Here is a 20,202-nt window from a genome sequence, read left to right on the forward strand (position 1 = left end):
AAAATACTTTAAATAATATTAATCAATGTTACATCGGAAAAAATACTGATATCAGATGCATAGACATAATCTAAGCCAAGTGATAATAGCAGCACTTACAGCAGTTCCAGGGAGCCCGTCACGTCCTTTCTGACCAGGTCTACCAGGAGTCCCCTAGTATGCATGATGAATAGAAATGCAATTTTAATGAGATAAAGTACATTTCAACATTATTCCTGCATGTTTGTCCGTGGGAACCAGTGCACAGATTGAGAAGTGCAGTCAATGTAATTATCATTGTGTGTGAAATGGAAGGAAAAGCTGAAGATCTTCAATGCCATCCTAAATGCCAATTCTCCATTTAGACTGATCATGGCTTTTGTCAGTGAATGTTATGCTTTTAAAGAGAATCTTGGAGAACATCCTAAAAACTTTCCCCTTGTTTACCTGGCAATCTATTGTCATGACAGAAGTTATCGAAGATATTTTATTTGGGAATCTGGCCTCAGGTAACAAACAAAGAGGAAGGCAATTTAGAATTAGATGAGTGTAATTAGGTTCTCATATAACTGGAGATGTCAGCCAACATATAATTAAATAATTATCCACAATCAGCATTAAAATGTATTATCAATATGTATCACATGAAACATTTGCTGCAATGAAAGGAGCATCTTGATACTTTGTGTTAAAAGGATTCTTTGTATTCTGAATTGATGTATACAATTGGTTTATTCAGTTTATTTTGGCAATTTGTTTTAATATTCTGCTATTTTCTTCCACCTGATCTTCCAAACGCACAGCTTTTACACCTGAAGCTGACAAGTGAAAAAGGCTTCCACCAACAGCATGCTACCCTGGCTTGGAAATACTGCATACTCCATTCCTTTATCATCCGTGGACCTGAATCCTGGAATTACTCAACAGCAGATACTCTGGTAGTATCTTGAGCAGAAGGATGGCAGTAGTTCAAGTGGGCACACCACCATCACGAGAACAATTAAGAGGTGGGTGACAACTTCTGGCCTTGACAACTATATTCACATCCCATTAAAATATAGTTAAAATAAGCAGGACAGTGTCTGCCATCCATAAATACACCACGTGGTGTTTAATTTGGTTTTATTTAGGGATTAAGTGCAGAAACAGGCCCTTCGGCCACCCAGTCCCTGCTGACAAGCGGTTCCCGTACATTACCACTATCCAACACATTAGGGAGAATTTACAATTTTCACTGAAGCCAAATTAACCTACAAGCCTGTAATTCTTTGGAGTGTTCGAGGAAACCAGAGCATCTGGGAAAAACCCACGCAGTCACGAGGAAAACATGGTCGCAGCCGGAGAGTTGCTGCATTACAGCAAATGCAGAGCCAGAGACCTGGGTTCGATCCCAACTATGGGTTCTGTCTGATCGGAATTTGTACGTTTTCCACGTGACCTGCGCAGGTTTTCTCTGAGATCATCGTTTTCCTCCCACACTGCTAAGACGTATAGGTTTGTAGGTTAATTGGCTTGGTAAATGTAAGAATTTCCCTAGTGGGTGTAGCATGGTGTTAATGTGCGGGGATCGCTGGTCGGCACGGACCCGGTGGGCCGAAGGGCCTGTTTTTGCGCTGTATCTCTAAACTAAATAAAATTAAACGTAAAATCTCTGTACAGATAGCACCTATGGACACGTTTGAATCTGGGTCTCTGGCGCTTTAAGGCAGCAACTCTACCTCTGTACCGTCCCCAAATTTAATTTAACACCAATTTTATCCATGAGCATAGATTGTTCCACCATTCTATTTTGCAATGATAGAGGAAAAAATGCATCCGAAGGTGCAAGAATACTTGTACCTTGGATAGACCCGTCCTTCTTTTGGGCCACACAAGCATACAGACCATGTTTCAGATGACCATGTTTAAGATACATTTAGACAGGTACATGGATAGAGCAGGTTAAGAGGGATATGGGTCAAAATCAGATAGGTGGGACTAGTGTAAAGGGGGCATGTTGGTCAGTGTGGGCAAGTGGACAAGTTGGGCCGAAGGGCCTGTTTCCATGTTCTGTGACCCTATCATCATCCCTGTCATGGCTGAGGGAAACTGCAATTGGACTGACACTTTCAAACGCTAGATGTTGTGCAGCAAATGTGTTAGTGTGCACGCTCTCTCTACCCATCATAACTACAATATTTTCTGACTTACTTACCGATTGTCCAGGCACGCCATTGTTTCCAGGTGGGCCACGTTCACCCTGTTTGGAAGCATATGAAAAATTATTATAATTCCAATTCCAATAATATAATTCCAAACTCTTAATTATTTAAATCCGTTTTTTTTTAATGTTCTGTTAAATTGCAATTGATTAAAAAAAAAATCAGACATAATTACGTTTGTTCCTGGTAGTCCTATTTCCCCTTGACGACCATCACGTCCATTGAAACCCTGAGAAAGGCACCATTAATTAATCTGTACACACGTATTGCTATGTATTGCTCAGGCTCTTACAATGAATGATTGCTAATAATTATGTTACTCTCAAAGTTATCCAATTACAATTATGCAACTGGAAGACAAAGGAGCTGATCGAGGAAACTTACCTTGTGTCCCTTCATTCCAGGTGTGCCAGGGTTTCCAGGATAACCATTCCGGCCCTTTGAGAAAGGAAATGGCATTAAGACTTTGAATAAATTTCCATTAATAAAACACTGGGTGTCTGGCTGAGAATTCTGCAACTACATTTACCAATGAACAAGGCAAGGGAAAACCTCTGACCCAACTTTGTAAGAGTGTTAGGAATGTTAGTTGATAATTTTAAGAGTACAGAATCTTTATGTTCCTGTTCGGTTGAAAGGAAACAGTAAAAATTGGAAAGAGCCCTGCTTTTCAAAGGAAATTGGACATTTGCTCGGAAAAAGAGGGAGATCTACAATAATTATAGGCAGCATGAAGTAAATGAGGTACTTGAGGAGTATAAGGAATGTAAAAAGAATCTTAAGAAAGAAATTAGAAAAGCTAAAAGAAGATATGAGGTTGCTTTGGCAAGTAAGGTGAAAGTAAAACCAAAGGGTTTCTACAGCTATATAAATAGCAAAAGGATAACGAGGAATAAAATTGGTCCATTGGAGAGACAGAGTGGACAGTTATCTGCAGAGCCAAAAGAGATGGGGGAGATATTGAACACTTTTTTTTCTTCGGTATTCACCAAGGAGAAGGATATTGAATTATGTGAGGTAAGGGAAACTAGTAGAGTAGCTATGGATACTATGAGGTTCAAAGTAAAAGAAGTACTGACACTTTTGAAAAATATAAAAGTGGATAAGTCTCCAGGTCCTGACAGGATATTCCCTAGGACATTGAGGGAAGTTAGTGTAGAAATAGCTGGGGCTATGACAGAAATATTTCAAATGTCATTAGAAACGGGAATAGTTCCGAGGATTGGCGTACTGCGCATGTTGTTCCATTGTTTAAAAAGGGTTCTAAGAGTAAACCTAGCAATTATAGACCTGTTAGTTTGACTTCAGTGGTGGGCAAATTAATGGAAAAGATACTTAGAGATAATATATATAAGCATCTAGATAAACAGGGTCTGATTAGGAACAGTCAACATGGATTTGTGCCTGGAAGGTCATGTTTGACTAATCTTCTTGAATTTTTTGAAGAGGTTACTAGGGACATTGACGAGGGTAAAGCAGTGGATGGTGTCTATATGGACTTTAGTAAGGCCTTTGACAAGGTTCCTCATGGAAGGTTGGTTAAGAGGTTCAACTGTTGGGTATAAATGCAGGAATAGCAAGATGGATTCAACAGTGGCTGAATGGGAGAAGCCAGAGGGTAATGGTGGATGGCTGTTTATCGGGTTGGAGGCAGGTGACTAGTGGGGTGCCTCAGGGATCTGTGTTGGGTCCTTTGTTGTTTGTCATGTACACCAATGATCTGGATGAACTGCTGATAAATGTGAGGTGCTACACCTTCATCCAGATCAATGATCTGGATGAAGGTGTGGTAAATTGGATTAGTAAGTATGCAGATGATACCAAGATAGGGGGTATTGTGGATAATGAAGAGGATTTCCAAAGTCTATAGAGTGATTTAGGCCATTTGGAAAAATGGACTGAAAGATGGCAGATGGAGTTTAATGCTGATAAATGTGAGGTGCTACACCTTGGCAGGACAAATCAAAATAGGACGTACATGGTAAATGGTAGGGAATTGAAGAATACAGTTGAACAGAGGGATCTGGGTATAACCGTGCATAGTTCCTTGAAGGTGGAATCTCATATAGATAGGGTGGTAAAGAAAGCTTTTGGTATGCTAGCCTTTATAAATCAGAGCATTGAGTATAGAAGCTGGGATGTAATGTTAAAATTGGACAAGGCATTGGTGAGACCAAATCTGGAGTATGGTGTACAACTTTGGTCGCCCAATTATAGGAAGGATGTCAATAAAATAGAGAGAGTACAGAGGAGATTTACTAGAATGTTGCCTGGGTTTCAGCAACTAAGTTACAGAGAAAGGTTGAACAAGTTAGGGCTTTATTCTCTGGAGCGCAGAAGGTTAAGGGGGGGACTTGATAGAGGTCTTTAAAATGATGAGAGGGATAGACAGAGTTGATGTGGACAAGCTTTTCCCTTTGAGAATAGGGAAGATTCAAACAAGAGGACATGACTTCAGAATTAAGGGACAGAAGTTTAGGGGTAATATGAGGGGGAACTTCTTTACTCAGAAAGTGGTAGCGGTGTGGAATGAGCTTCCAGTGGAAGTGGTGGAGGCAGGTTCATTGGTATCATTTAAAAATAAATTGGATAGGCATATGGATGAGAAGGGAATGGAGGGTTATGGTATGAGTGCAGGCAGGTGGGACTAAGGGGGAAAAAATATTTGTTCGGCACGGACTTGTAGGGCCGAGATGGCCTGTTTCCGTGCTGTAATTGGTATATGGTTATATTGGTTGATATTGGTTGATAAAGCACTCCCTTGGAGGGGTAATTCAGCTACATATGAGGCTTCACAAGCCTTTCTAGTAGCAGTGGCTCGATATGATTGTCATCAATCATACAATAAACCCTTGTTATGACAGACCATGGGGATGGGAATGGTGTTAGTTATTGCCGATTGTCCACTATAACTGTTGTAACCCTTGGCCGGGTGGGAAGAAGTGCGGCAGCTGGGTTGGGGGTTAAACCAGGGGGAGTTTACAGGCCGGGAAGCCGCAGAGTCACCGCAGCCACACGCGGTGCGGCAGGGATGGAACCGGTACTATCGCCATCTTCACGCTCCTCGCTCTTACAACTGGCAGCTCACCGGCGGGAGTGGGGAGGGGACAGTGCATCGAATGCCTGGCGCCGTTACCAGGCAACTGAGGCACACATTGCCAGGGCGATGCGGGTGCAGAGGGGCGCGATGCAGCTGCATCCAATACCCCAGGACCTCACTCTGTGGCAGCCGCTGCAAACCCGGGCCCAATGCTATGTTCTTCAACAGTGTTTTACTGTTCACTCTCTCCCCGCCGCTGCCTAATGCTGCTCAATGCACCAACCCAACACCATGAATGGATGCCTCGGCCCGTTATAACCAGTTTCAGTTTAGTTTATTGTCACATGTGCCGAGGTAATGTGAAAAGCTTTTATTGCTTGCTAACCAGTCAGCATAAAGGCAATATATGATTACAATCGATCCTATTACAGTGTGTAATGTGTACATGATAACCAAAATCCTTTATATAGAGGTCTATAATACTGAGAGTAGAGTGTATTTTTGTGATTAACACTTGGGCTTTTATGATTAGCGTTTGGCCTTTGAGATAAGTAGTTTGTCTTTACCACAAGAACATCGTGCTTCCAAAGATTGTTATGAGGAATGTGCTGAAATTTACCCAGAAATTTAAGCGGTTATTTGATCAAAGTCTTCAATATAAGAAAGATAAATAAAATCCAACAATTCTAGAACCTAAAATATTGGTCATGGTATTTTTTAACCATACAGTGCATCTAGAATTGGATTAAAACTTATTAAACTGTTGTGTGTTCATAAAGCATGGCAGTCACCTCAAAACTAAGGGGGTGATGGAAAAAATTGGGCAAACTTGTAATAAACAGATTGGAGAAGAGTCCTTAAACAATGGCGTAGCCGGCAATGAAGATAGCATGGAGACATCTTTTAAACATGTTGGTGTGGCCTCTAAACTTATCTGTCATCTTTACCAAAAACAATGAATTTATTCTCCAGAGTGGGGAGTGCGTGCATGTTTAGTTGATTGTGTTTTTTATCATGTGGCGATACAAATAGCATGTTCACCTGCTGAGACAATTATATATTCATTTTCTATTCAAGCTTTGCTTACCGCAGGACCCGGTTGCCCTAAGGTACCATCTTTTCCTGCCTTGCCAGGTGCACCCTAAAATCAAACATTTTAAAATCAGTTGTTATTGTATAAAGTGCAATTTAGAGAAGGTGATTTAAAAAATTACTATGCAACTGCTGTATGCTGACGAGAAAAGCATTTTGTGGAAAATGTGAAATTAAAAGACCTTGAAGGAAAATAGGCTGCCAATTCAAACACATCTTAAACGCCCTCCAAATACAGCACGCATTCTCCTCTCTCTTGAAGGATCATTTTTGCACATATTAAGGTAACAGCATATGACTATAGGTGGTCAGTGTGCGTACTAGTTCTTTCTGAACAGAATACTGCTCATCATTATTAGGGGATGTCTTAGAGGTCACAACGAATGGTCTGAAAACCTTGACTGTATCCATGCACCAAAACATGGTTTTAACTCACATCCCATCATCTTATAGAAACTTACAAAATTCTAAAGGGGTTGGACAGGCTAGATGCAGGAAGATTGTTCACGATGTTGGGGAAGTCCAGAACAAGGGGTCCCAGTTTAAGGATAAGGGGGAAATCTTTTAGGACCGAGATGAGGAAAACATTTTTTACACAGAGAGTGGTGAATCTCTGGAATTCGCTGCCACAGAAGGTAGTTGAGGACAGTTCATTGGCTATATTTAAGATGGAGTTAGATGTGGCCCTTGTGGCTAAAGGGATCAGGGGGTATGGAGAGAAGGCACGTACAGGATACTGAGTTTGATGATCAGCCATGATCATATTGAATGGTGGTGCAGGCTCGAAGGGCCAAATGGCCTACTCCTGCACCTATTTTCTATGTTTCTACCAAACCTAATCCCTCTTCAGAAGCCAAATCACTCTCATAGAAACATATAAAATTCTGAAGGGATTAGTCAGGCTAGATGCAGTCAAATGTTCCCTATGTTGGAAGAGTCCAGAACACGGGGCCACCTTTTCACCCAGAAAGTTGTGAATGTGTGGAAATCTCTGCACAGAAGGCAGTGGAGATAATGCACTGGATGTTTTCAAGAGTGAGTTACTGTTGATTTAGCTTTTAGGGCTGACTGAATGAAGGGAAATGGGAAGCAAGCAGGAATGGGTTACTGACATTGGATGATCAGCCATGATCATATTGAATGGTGGTGCTGGCTCGAAGGACCAAATGGCCTACTGCTGCACCTATTTTTAAAGTTTCTATGTTTCAACTATTCCCATCTTATAAACACACTGATGCTATGAGTTACATGTTTCACTCATCACCACCCCATCATTCCTCACCCCTATCAATCTCCACACCACACAATCAACCTCTATAGATACACAGAACTACAGAAGTTAGTTTACGAAACTTGACAATCTAACTCTGGTGCTTGTAAACAATATTTCAAATATCCAAGAACTGGCTAAGAAGTGAAGAAGCAACAAGAAAGCAGTCATAATGAAAACAATCCATTTTCACAGTCATAGCTACCAGCTCAGATAATGGTGTTGCATGTATTTGGAAGATTGCTTAGTGATAGGATATCCATGAAGCACACCGTTATGCATAAATAACTTGCATCCAAGGCCTGAGCAGAGATAGCAATGAACACTTTCTCAGAGGAAAAAAATGTACACTTGATTTCTGCTCCAGCGACACAACTGAAGATACTTGTCATGCAGCAACTGATGGGAATATACAATGAAATACTTGGTGTTATTGATTGTGTATTCCCACCTCAAAGTCGGACGATAGCTAAAATAAAACACTTCCTCCAGTTTGATGACCTCGAAAAGATCACCCACACATTTATCTCCTCCCGCCTAGATTACTGCAACTCCGTTTACAGTGGCATCAGCCAATCTTCCCTGTCCCGCCTGCAACTGATCCAAAACGCCGCAGCAAGACTTCTGACGGGCACCCGATAAAGGGACCACATCACCCCGATTCTGGCCTCTCTCCACTGGCTCCCTGTGCGGCTCCGAATACATTTCAAGATCCCCCTTTATGTCTACAAAGCCCTCAATGGGCTTGCCCCCACCTACATTAAAAGTCTGCTCACCCACCACACCATCTCCAGGTCCCTCAGATCGGCCGACTTGGGGTTGGTGAATATCCCGCGGTCTAGGCATAAGCTCAGGGGAGACCGCGCCTTTGTGGTTGCAGCTCCTAGACTGTGGAACAGCATCCCTCTTCCCATCAGCACTGCCCCCTCCATCGACTCCTTTAAGTCGAGACTAAAAACTCATCTCTACTCCCAAGCCTTTCTTGACGTCCTCTGAGCGATGGCTATATGTATGTAGTGATGTTTGTATTTAATCTATGAACCACTGTTGTTTGTTATACTATTCTTATACCAATGTAAAGCACTTTGGCGAACAAGAGTTGTTTTTTAAATAAAAGTGACTTGACTTGTTATTTTCCGAGGTAAGTGCATTCAGGGAGAATGAAGAGTTCAACATTCATTTGGCATAAGATTTGATGTAAAGTTTCGATCTCATCCTTTCTGGTAATGAAGTAACAGTTATCTCCATTGGCTAATTTGCAAACCCTACTACAAAGTAGCTTTCATTTGTCGCTCTGAATTGTCAACCCAAAACATCATCCATGTGCTCCAGAGATGCCCGAGTCACTCCAGCACTTTGTATAATTTTTGTAAACCAGCATCTACAGGTCCTTGTATCTCTCTCAACGTCCATTGGTAGCTGCTGACTGTGCATTCATGAATGTAGCAGAGGAAGGTACAATTATTATCTGAAGAAGAGTCTTGACCCAAAACATCACCCATTCCTTCTCTCCTGAGATGCTGCCTGTCCCTCTGAGTTACACCAGCATTCTGGGTCCATCCTCAGTGTAAAACAGCATCTGCAGATTCTCCCTACAACCATAGATGTTCTGCCAGTGTGGCCATGGATTGTAATGTGCCATGAGTGTGGTGGCATTCTTGTCCCTGACAGTTTACCAGAGAACTGTGACAATGTTTCAGGTGTGTGACAATGGCTCCATTGAATGGACCTGCTGCATGGGTTCATGGTGACCATTGTTCCACCCCTCACATGCTATCTGTGTTTTGTTACCTATGCCATGTTGAGATGGTGCAGTTAACAGTCTTCTAGATTGAGAGTTCCTCAAGGTCAATAAACAGAAAGCCCTTGTAACTCATCCTTTAGTTCACATCCAGACAGTGTAACTTTAATGGGATCCTGACTGTGGAGGATGCTGAGCTGTTTGATTCAGAGTGCATGATCAAAAACCAATCGAATAATGAGGGATATGAATACCTTTTGTTACGTCAAAACATAGATGTCATAAGACATTTGCAATATTTTGCAGAGGTAATCGACCATGAAACAATTGTCTCCCTCACATCGGAGTGTTAATATCATTGGAGAAACACAATCATCTCTCTATACATTAGCATTTGTCCACTAATAAGGTGCGATCCAAATGTAGAAAACCGCGAGAGCCTCGTTTAGTTACTTTTTCTTACACAGATTGAGTAAATTTGATCAGATAAACATAAAACATTAGCTGAAACCAATGAAATGATTCACAAGCATTGCGAGAAATTTGAGTGCCTCACCCTGCTGTGAACTTAATAGTTTTTGTGCTTTAGAAAGAAGAATACCGATCACTGGTCGAAACAGTAACCAATAGTGTACTTACATCCTTTCCTTGTGGTCCGACAGGACCAAATGGACCTTGAGGACCCGGTTGACCCTTGGATAGAAACAATACAATTAATATCTCCAGTTTAAATATGACCGATCTAGTACATCTACAGGTATGTTATTAATGACAGAGCATGCCACAGAATACAGGTATATTCAAAGAGAGATGACAGTGTTTGCCATTAATTTGGAGTGTAGAACAGTGGAAATAGCTTATTTAATTTCCAGTTATATTGTAACATTTTTTAAGATTAAAAATTATAGAAAATTGACAAACTGGCCAAAAATTACTTCTTCACAATCAACCATACTAACATATTTTGATATGTATAACTAACAAATGTTATGTGCATGACAATTGCAATGTATTCCACATCATTAATAAATAGCACAAGAAGCTGGTACCTGGTACTTAGATCTTGCTGAGGCGAACTGCACAAAGCTTTCTAGTCACCAAAAGTCCTCACTAAAGTCCCCACTTAGCGTTGTCCTTTCCCATTGTGCCTATCTTTTTATTTCATCAGGCAGCACAGTTGGTAGAGCTGCTACCTCACAACACCAGAAGCGTAATCCTCGGGCACCATCTGTGTGGAGTTACACGCTCTCCCTGTGACCCTATGGATGCTTCTGTTTCCTCCCACATCCTAAAGGTGTGCAGGTTTGCCCCTAGTGTGCAGGAAGTGAACACTAAATAGACGATAGACAATAGACAATAGGTGCAGGAGTAGGCCATTCGGCCCTTCAAGCCAGCACCGCCATTCAATGTGATCATGGCTGATCGTCCACAATCAGTACCCCGTTCCTGCCTTCTCCCCATATCCCCTGACTCTGCTATCTTTAAGAGCTCTGTCTAATTCTCTCTTGAAAGCATCCAGAGAACCGGCCTCCACCGCCTTCTGAGACAGAGAATTCCGCAGGTTCACAACTGTGTGAAAAGGTTTTTCCTCATCTCCATTCTAAATGGCTTACCCCTTATTCTTAAACTGTGACCCTTGGTTCTGGACTCCCCCAACATCGGGAACATGTTTACTGCCTCTAGTGTGTCCAAACCCTTAATAATCTTATATGTTTCAATAACATCCTGTCTCATCCTTCTAAATTCCAGAGTATACAAGCCCAGCCCAATAAAATGTGTTTATTCTACATAGGCCAAAGCCTGCCATGAAAATCTGGATTATATAAATAATATTAGATTAAATCCATCTACATTCGTATCCTTGATGTAATGCTATTCTAATCAATTAAAATGAAACCATCATATATTAGATATTGCTCACACCCGTCAATTGCTCACACCCCTCAATTGCTCACACTGGTCAATCGCATTGCAAAGCTTAATTCAAGAATGCTAAAATACTTTTTGGTACTTCATCTGAAAATACGTAATTGAACTCTGAAAGCTTTAAAGGGCCATAAGAGCAGAATTAAGCCTTTCAGCCCATTGAGTCTACTCCGACATTCAACCATGGCTGATCTATGTTTTCCTGTCAATCCCACTCTCCTGCCTTCTCCCTATAACCTTTGATGTCCTTCCTAATTAAGAACCTATCAATCTCTGCCTTAAAAATCCCCAATGCCCTGGGCTCTATGGCCATCTATGGTAATAAATCTCACTGATTCACTGCCCTCTGGCTAGAATTTCCTCCTCATCTCCATTTTGAAGATTTGTTCTTTTATTCCAAGGCTATGCCCTCTGGTTCTAGACTCTTCCACTACTGGAAACATCCTTTCCACATCCACTATCTGGATCATTTGTTATCCAGTAGGTTTCAATGAGATACCCGCTCCTCCTTCTAAACTCCAGTGAGTACAGGCCTGGAGCATTGAAACACTCCTTATACATTAACTCAATCATCCCAGGGATCATTCTTGTAAAACCTCCTCTGTAATGTCTCCCAAGCCAGCACACCCTTCCTCAGATATGGGGCACAAATCTGCTCACTATACTCAAAATGTGGTCTCACCAGGACAAACAGCATCATCTTAATGAACACTTAAACATGCATGGAAATCAAAAATTAAAAAGTAAGAAGAAATTAATGAATTAAAATATTAATTTGATGAATTCAAAAGTAAATGTTGGGTTATCAATCAAAAGTCAGTAACTTGTGTATTGCTGTTGTTTTTTTTTCCACAGTCCCAACTGCAGATCTTTACTAAGATACTCACCCTCGAACCAGCAGGTCCAGTCTCACCTGTTGCGCCAGTGTAACCTTGGGGACCCTATATGCAATCAATATATATATATCATACATATGATCTAAACAATAAATATATCTATTTTGTCTGAACACATTAATTTTACAATTAATTTCTTGAACCATGAGTTCCTTATAAGCAAATAACTATGAAGTTGGACCTATTATGTTCAGCAGAACTATAAAAACATCACCAATTTGACAATGCAACATCAGAAAAAGATGCATCGTCCAAAAATCACAATGCAGACATTTTCCATGAAGAAAATGTAACAATTATATTACAGCCCGTGGACGATGGAAAACAATTATGCAAAACTCAACAGTTATTCAAAGATGTGATCACACGTTGAAAATATAAAATGTTTTATCTTAAAATGCACATGGGAGATTTTCTTCTTATCATTTTAAATATGATTCAGACATTTTGATTTGGTAAAATTATATTGGCCTGCACCTCTATGTCCACTAATGACGTCTCTTTCATGGACAAACACATTATAATCCCATCCCTGGGCATTGGGATGCAGACATTTGGGCCAAGCTTGAGGTTAGATCCCACCATTGAAGCACTGAGCTCAGTAATTTAAAAATAAATCCTTGCGTTCATGCTCTCATCACAACATACTTTGTCAGAATAAATATGAATTTTTGAATAAAGCAAAAATGCATTTCTGCATCACTTTAATACAACCACTGATAGAGCAGGACTAATTGCAACATGCTTAATCAACAATATTTTATGTTTAATCAATAATGTTTTATTATTAATATTTAATGTTTTATGTGTCATTCCTAACTGTCACTGTATGTCATGTTGTCACTTGCACGCGGAGCACCGTCAAATTCCTTGTATGTGAAAACTTGGCTAATAAACTTATTCATTCATTCATTCAACATGGAGAACAGCAAGAGTCATGGAAACGTTAGGAAACATGGCTCTAATAGATTGGCAATTGTATATATTTTTTATTATTTGCTTTGTTCTTTGATACATTTGGTTTAAAGTATTATCATCCTCAAAGAAGAGTATCGAAACAAAATAAGTAAATGCAAATGGCAAATACATGCAGGTACTTACAGGTGGTCCGAGAAGACCTGGGCGTCCATTGTCCCCTGGAGGGCCCTAAAATATAACAGATTGATACAGTGAAGATACACAGAAATTTAAAAAACATGTCTGTAGCTTGTTTTTAAATGGGCATCTATTGAACAGAGGCGGTGAAGACAAGAATCAACTTACTGGAAGGCCAGGATAACCAGGATTGGTGGAAAATCTTTTTGAGCCATAATTGCCATATTTTGATTGATAAGGATAACCGGTCTGCAATAAAGAATAAATTCAAATGCTTTTCTTAGGCCAAAATTCAGAAACTTAATTGAACATTCGAATGAGAACATTAAAAAAATCCATTTACATTTGTCTTTGTTTCTGGAAGAGTATAACATAGAAAAATAAAATTAAAAGCAAACTGCTTTTTCATCAGAAAATTTAAAAAGTGCTATCAATTACACTGTGATGTATTTTGATCATTTTATGTAATTTATCATCAGTATATATCAATATGATCATCAAATAAAAGTTTTCAATTATTGCATTGGGGCCTGACATAAATACAATTATACAAACAAGGCATTAGTAAATGTGCTTTGAATTATACCATTTTTTTAAAAATCTCATAATTATGTAAACGTATTTTCACCACACCAGAAATAATGAAAATCTCGTCATGATTGTTATTTTTCAATATAATTATTATAAAGATGAGAGGACCAGAAAAGGCAAAAAGCAGATGATAAGAGATACCATAAAGATAAAATCCAATAAAGTTATAATGACTTTCAGAAAATATAATTGATATTTCCAAAGGTAGGTTCATGGGTGACTTTTGTCATACACCACTGTTCAGAGTATTCTATTGAGCTTACTCAGTGGGCCATGGTACACAATTACAATGTCAGCATTCTTCCTTCTTCCTTCTTCCGTTCTCCCTCTCCCCTCCCATTATTGTTTGAGACAATATAGAATAGAATAGAATATGTTTATTGTCATTGCACAAAACTGAGCAACGAAATTCCATTTGCTTCTCCTCCGTTAAAAGAAATACAACACAACACCAATGCACATATGTACAGTTAATAGTAGAACATAAATACATTTTTAAAAGAGATTAAAAGAATTTTGCGGTATTCCTCGAAGTTACTTCTTGCTTCCCAGTGTTCACTATTGGAGTTAAGCTCTTTTATCGCACAATGGTAGAAACCATTTTTTAGTCTACCAGTGCGAGCCCGCAGAGACCTGAATCGCCTCCCGGAGGATAGCAGAGTAAAAAGGTGGTTGGCAGGGTGGGATGTGTCCTTCTTGATATTTATGGCCCTGCGCAAGCATCGGGCCTTGTATATGTCATCCAAGGAGGGCAGGTTAGCATTTGTAATGCGCTGCGCAGTTTTTATAATTCCCTGCAGCGCCCTCCTCTCAGCCACAGTACAGCGGGCAAACCACACCAGGATTCCATAGGTGAGGATACTTTCCACGGCGCATAGATAGAAGGACAGCAGCAGCGGCTGTGAGACGTTAGCTCTCCGTAGAGACCTTAGGAAATACAGCCGCTGATGAGACCTCTTCACGAGAGTGACGGTGTTCATTTGCCATTTGAGGTCCTGGGAGATGTTTATTCCCAGGAACTTAAACATTCCCAGGAACTTAAACATCCAACATGGTTGCACAAACCGTAAAGGTAAAGTTTGAATATGAAGCACAGCTGCTGCTTCTCCTTGTTGAGTCTAGGGCTTGGACAGGGACAGATGCTCTGGAATCTCAACCCTTGCTCATCTTGCCTTCTGCCGTGCATCTCACACACACTGATTCACAAACTCCCGATTGCAGGATATCCCTTTGATCTTCAGTCTATCAGTCAGCGCAATGCAGACAACTAAAATGATGAACCAAGTGCAGCTCATATCTGGGCATATCACATGCATCAGAAGAAACTGCAGATGCTGGTTTAAACCGAAGATAGACACAAAAAGCCAGAGTAACATGGCGGGACAGGCGGCCTCTCTGGAGAGAAGGAATGGGTGACGTTTTGGTAGTCTAAACAAGGGTCTCGACCTGCAATGTCACCCATTCCTTCTCTCCAGAGATGCTGCCTGTCCCGCTGAGTTACTCCAGCATTTTGTGTCGATGTTGGGCATATCACATTATATATTATTTTATTATCCTTTTAATTAAGTATTTAGATCAAGTGGCTTCAAAATTTGATGTTGATTAGCATTGAATGTTCAATATCTCTATAACAGCAATTAAGATCCAACCAAATAGCCTTTAAAGTTAATACTTTTGATCATATAACTGGTTAAGCATTTGATGTCTGTACTTGGTGAAGTTTAGAAGGATGAATTGGGACCTTATTGAACCTTAACAAATAATGAAAGGCCTGGATAGAATGGATGTGAGGAAGATGTTTCCACTGATGGGAGAGTCTAGGACCAGAGGACCCATCCTCAAAATAAAAGGCTGTAACTTTAGAAAGGAGGAGGAATATCTTTAGTTTGTGGTGAATCTGTGGTATTCATTGCCACAGACACCTGTAGAAGCCAAGTCATTGGGTATTTTAAAATCAGAGATTAACAGGTTTTTGATTAGTAAAGGTGTCAAAGTTTACCAGGAAAAGGCAGGAGAATGGGGTGGAGAGGGAAAGATAGATCAGTCATGATTAAATGGCGGAGTAGACTTGATGGACCGAATGGCCTAATTCAGCTCCTGTGATTTATGACATTATGAACCTATACGAGATATTTGAGGCAGCATATCTAAAGCCTCAACTGGGTGGCAAGGAAGAATCAACTTACTGCAGCTGATGATCCAGGAAGTCCCGGAGCACCAGGCATTCCATCGTTTCCAGGTGGACCAGGTGGACCAGGTGGACCTGGTGGGCCCTTGTAAAATTAAATGAACATTTACAATTATATATTAGAACATAGAACAGCACAGTACAGTCCACAATATTTGTTCTGAACTGGATGATAAGACCATCCCTTATCTACCTGCACATAATGCAAACTGCTCATTGCTTTCATATACATATGTCTACCTAAAAATTATTTAAAAGCCATTATCATATTTACCCTGACCACCACTCCTGCGACCACATTCCAGTCACCCTCCACCCTCTGTATTAAACATATTAGAGATCACAGGCCACTTCTACTCTTTAATATGAAGCAGGGCCCTCCAAGGGCAACAGACCTGCTGTCAACCTCGAAGCAAACAATTTTTTTAAGGAACTCATATGTGTATGTATGTATGTACAGGTATGTATGTATGCATTAACACATACATTTTACAAAGTATTGGGTAGGCTAATGGGACTGAAGGGTGATAAATCCCCTGGGCCTGATGGTCTGTATCCCAGGGTCCTCAGGGAGGTGGCTCTAGAAATAGTGGACGCATTGGTGATCATTTTCCAATGTTCAATAGATTCAGGATCAGTTCCTGTGGATTGGAGGATAGCTAATGTTATCCCACTTTCAAGAAAGGAGCGAGAGAGAAAATGGGGAATTACAGACGTTAGCCTGACTTCGGTGGTGGGAAAGATGCTGGAGTCAATTATTAAAGTGGTAATAATGGGGCATTTGGATAGCAGTAAAAGGATTAGTCCAAGTCAGCATAGATTTATGAAAGGAAAATCATGCTTGACTAATCTTCTGGAATTTTTTGAGGATGTGACAAGTAAAATGGGTGAAGGGGAGACAGTGGATGTAGTGTATCTAGACTTTCAGTAAGCCTTTGATAAGGTCCCACATGGAAGATGGGTGACTAAAATTAGAGCACATGGTAGGGTGTTGACATGGATAGAAAATTGGTTGGCAGACCGGAAGCAAAGAATAGGAGTGAACAGGTCCTTTTCAGAATGGCAGGCAGTTGCGAGTGGACTGCCGCTAGGCTCACCAGGTGTTGGGGCCGCAACAGTTTACCAGATATATTAATGATTTGGAAGAGGGAATTAGGAGCAACACTAGCAAGTTTGCGGATGACACAAAGCTGGGTGGCAGTGTGAACTGTGAACAGGATGTTAGGAGGTTGCAGGGTGACCTGAATAGGTTGAATGAGTGGGCAGATGCGTGGCAGATGCGTGGCAGATGTGTGGCAGATGCAGTATAATATAGATAAATGTGAGGTTGTCCACTTTGATGGCAAAAACAAGGGGGCATATTATTATCTCAATGGGGTTAGGTTAGGTAATGGGGAGGTGCAGCGAGACCTGGGTGTCCTTGTACACCAGCCACTGAAAGTTGGCGTGCAGGTACAGCAGGGAGTGAAGAAAGCTAATGGAATGTTGGCCTTCATAAAAAGAGGATTTCAGTATAGGAGTAAAGAGGTTCTTCTGCAGTTGCATAGGGCTCTGGTAAGACCACATCTGGAGTATTGTGTACAGTTTTGGTCTCCTAATTTGAGGAAGGACATCCTTGTGATTGAGGCAGTGCAGCGTAGGTTCACGAGGTTGATCCCTGGGATGGCGGGATTGTCATATGAGGAAAGATTGAAAAGACTAGGCTTGTATTCACTGGAGTTTAGAAGGATGAGGGGAGATCTTATAGAAACATGTAACATTATAAAAGGACTGGACAAGCTAGATGTAGGAAAAATGTTCCTAATGTTGGGCGAGTCCAGAACCATGGGGCCACAGTCTTAGAATAAAGGGGAGGCCATTTAAGACTGAGGTGAGAAAAAACGTTTTCACCCAGAGAGTTGTGATTTTGTGGAATTCCATGCCACAGAGGGCAGTGGAGGCCAAATCACTGGGTGGATTTAAGAGAGAGTTAGATAGAGCTCTAGAGGCTAGTGGAATCAAGGAATATGGGGAGAAGGCAGGCACGGGTTATTGATTGGAGACGATCAGCCATGATCACAATGAATGGCAGTGCTGGCTCGAAGGGCCGAATGGCCTCCTTCTGCACGAATTTTCTATGTTTCTATGTTGCCAGCAATAGGGAAAGGTTGAGTAGGCTTGGTCTCTGTTCCTTGGAGCACAGAAATATCTAATAGAAATGTGTATAAAATCATGAGAGGAATAGATCAGGTAGATGCACAGAGTCTCTTGCCCAGAGTAGGGGAATTGAGGACCAGAGGACATAGGTTCAAGGTGAAGCGGAAAAGATGTAATAGGAATCTGACATATTCTTTTCACACCAAGGGTGGTGGGCGTATGGAACAAGTTGCAAGATGAGGTCGTTGAAGTAGGGACAAGCAAGTAAGAATTTCATTATTCTGTTTAGGACATTTGACAATAAGACACTTGAATCTCTTGATTCTCTAAAATCGCTGTTACGTAAACAGGATGGTTTGGTGTTGATTTGCTTACAAACCCTCAGTTTTGTTCTGTCAATAAAGCCTAGATCAATTGGAAATCAGTTAGCTTTGCAAGTTACATGTTGATATTAAAAGTTGCTGTTTAAAATGTAAACTGCCATTACGGGTAAATGACAGTAATAGCCACCTCAATTTTTCTTTGACATTATCTCAGATTTTGAAAATAATTTGCTAATTTTAAAGATATTATTAAAACAAGAACAGTGCAGCACAGGAACAGGCCCTCTGATCCACAATGTCCATGCTGATCATGATGCCCAGTGAAATTGCTCTCCTCTGCCTGCACAAGATCTATATCCCATTTCCTGCACAACTATGTGCCTGTCCAAAACCCTCTTAATGCCACTGTCATGTCTGTGTCCACCTCCATCCCTGGGAGCACATTCCAGGCATCCGCCACTCTCTGGGTAAAAAAACTTGCTCCACATATCTCCTTTAAACTTTGCCCCTCTCATCTAAAAATCTATGCCCTCTAGTCTTTGATATGCATAAACAAACTTATATGAAGGTGTCGGTGGTATGCTGTTTGTTGGTTCAGATTTACAGTGACTAATGAGAGTGGAATGGAGAAACCACCACACATGATACAATACCTACAACACTCGTCATTACAGTAAGAAACTGTAGTATTTGTAACACATAATAACTTTCACCTTTATCATTGTGCATAGATAGAAAGAACATCAATAGCTATAAATGTTATTTCAAATCAAAAGGTTTACACTTACCTGGTTGCAGTCAGTGCAGGACTTATCATACTGTAATGAAGAAAATAAATATTTTACTAGTAAGAAATATTGCATAGCGGGTGGCACAATGGCACAGAGGTAGAGTTGCTGACTTATATTGCCAGAAACCCTGACCTCGGGTAATGTCTGTACAGACTTTATACATTTTCTCTGTGAACATATGGGTTTTCTCCAGGTGCTCCGTTTCCCCCTCACACTCCTAAATGTACAGGATTGTAGGTTAATTCACCTCCGTAAAAAATTGTAATTTGGCCCTAGTGTGTCGTGTAGTGCTATTGTACGGGTTGAACGGCGTGGACTCGATGGGCCGAAAGGCCTGCTTTCCACACGGCATCTCTAAAGTGTAAAGTCTAAAATGTAAAAATACTAACAAAGTGTGAACCAAACTCATTATTGTTATGCGAGAATATTTTAAAAATCGCATGCCCAGGACATGCAGATCTTCACAATGGCCCTGCCATTTAATAAGAACATGGCTGATCTTTGGCACACTTCAGAAGAGATCATTCAACTCACTGGCCCTCTACTGACTTCTTGTAAAAAGTAATTCACTTCATCTCTTTCCCCGCCTCGTTTCTTGTCACCTCTTTTTCCCTACATTTTTTTTTAATGTTACAATTGTTCTTTTTCCAGCACGCAATACAAATAACAGTTTTACTAAGATGATAGTTGAAAATCTAACCACTACACCTTGAGGAAACTGAGTGAAATATCTGCAACTGGAAGTTGACGGCAAAATAGCCATAATTACTATTGGAATTAGCTTAGCTTAGTTTAGAGATGCCATGGCCAGATGGGGCTATGGAACTGGCCAAACCACCTGTGAATGTGGAGAAGAGGACCATACAATGCAGCACTGCCTTGTCTGCCCCCTACTACCCAACCAGTGCAGCCCAAAGGACCTTGCAGTGTTCA

At 40.7% G+C, this 20,202-nt stretch overlaps 1 protein-coding gene across 1 annotated transcript in view; it reads right to left on the minus strand.

Annotated features, from left to right (window-relative positions):
• col5a2b (collagen, type V, alpha 2b) overlaps nucleotides 1-20,202 on the minus strand; it is a 121,779-nt gene that overhangs the window by 73,695 nt on the left and 27,882 nt on the right. The window contains exons 4-14 of the mRNA XM_055637630.1: nucleotides 19,267-19,296; nucleotides 16,018-16,104; nucleotides 13,409-13,489; nucleotides 13,247-13,291; nucleotides 12,137-12,190; nucleotides 9,963-10,016; nucleotides 6,308-6,361; nucleotides 2,565-2,618; nucleotides 2,356-2,409; nucleotides 2,174-2,218; nucleotides 100-153 (exon numbers count right to left, since the gene is read on the minus strand). Coding sequence (XP_055493605.1) covers nucleotides 100-153; nucleotides 2,174-2,218; nucleotides 2,356-2,409; nucleotides 2,565-2,618; nucleotides 6,308-6,361; nucleotides 9,963-10,016; nucleotides 12,137-12,190; nucleotides 13,247-13,291; nucleotides 13,409-13,489; nucleotides 16,018-16,104; nucleotides 19,267-19,296 — 612 coding nt within the window. The remainder of the gene's footprint in view (nucleotides 1-99; nucleotides 154-2,173; nucleotides 2,219-2,355; nucleotides 2,410-2,564; nucleotides 2,619-6,307; nucleotides 6,362-9,962; nucleotides 10,017-12,136; nucleotides 12,191-13,246; nucleotides 13,292-13,408; nucleotides 13,490-16,017; nucleotides 16,105-19,266; nucleotides 19,297-20,202) is intronic.

Source organism: Leucoraja erinacea, chromosome 7 (assembly GCF_028641065.1).
Source record: "Leucoraja erinacea ecotype New England chromosome 7, Leri_hhj_1, whole genome shotgun sequence".
Taxonomy (NCBI): Eukaryota; Metazoa; Chordata; class Chondrichthyes; order Rajiformes; family Rajidae; genus Leucoraja; species Leucoraja erinaceus.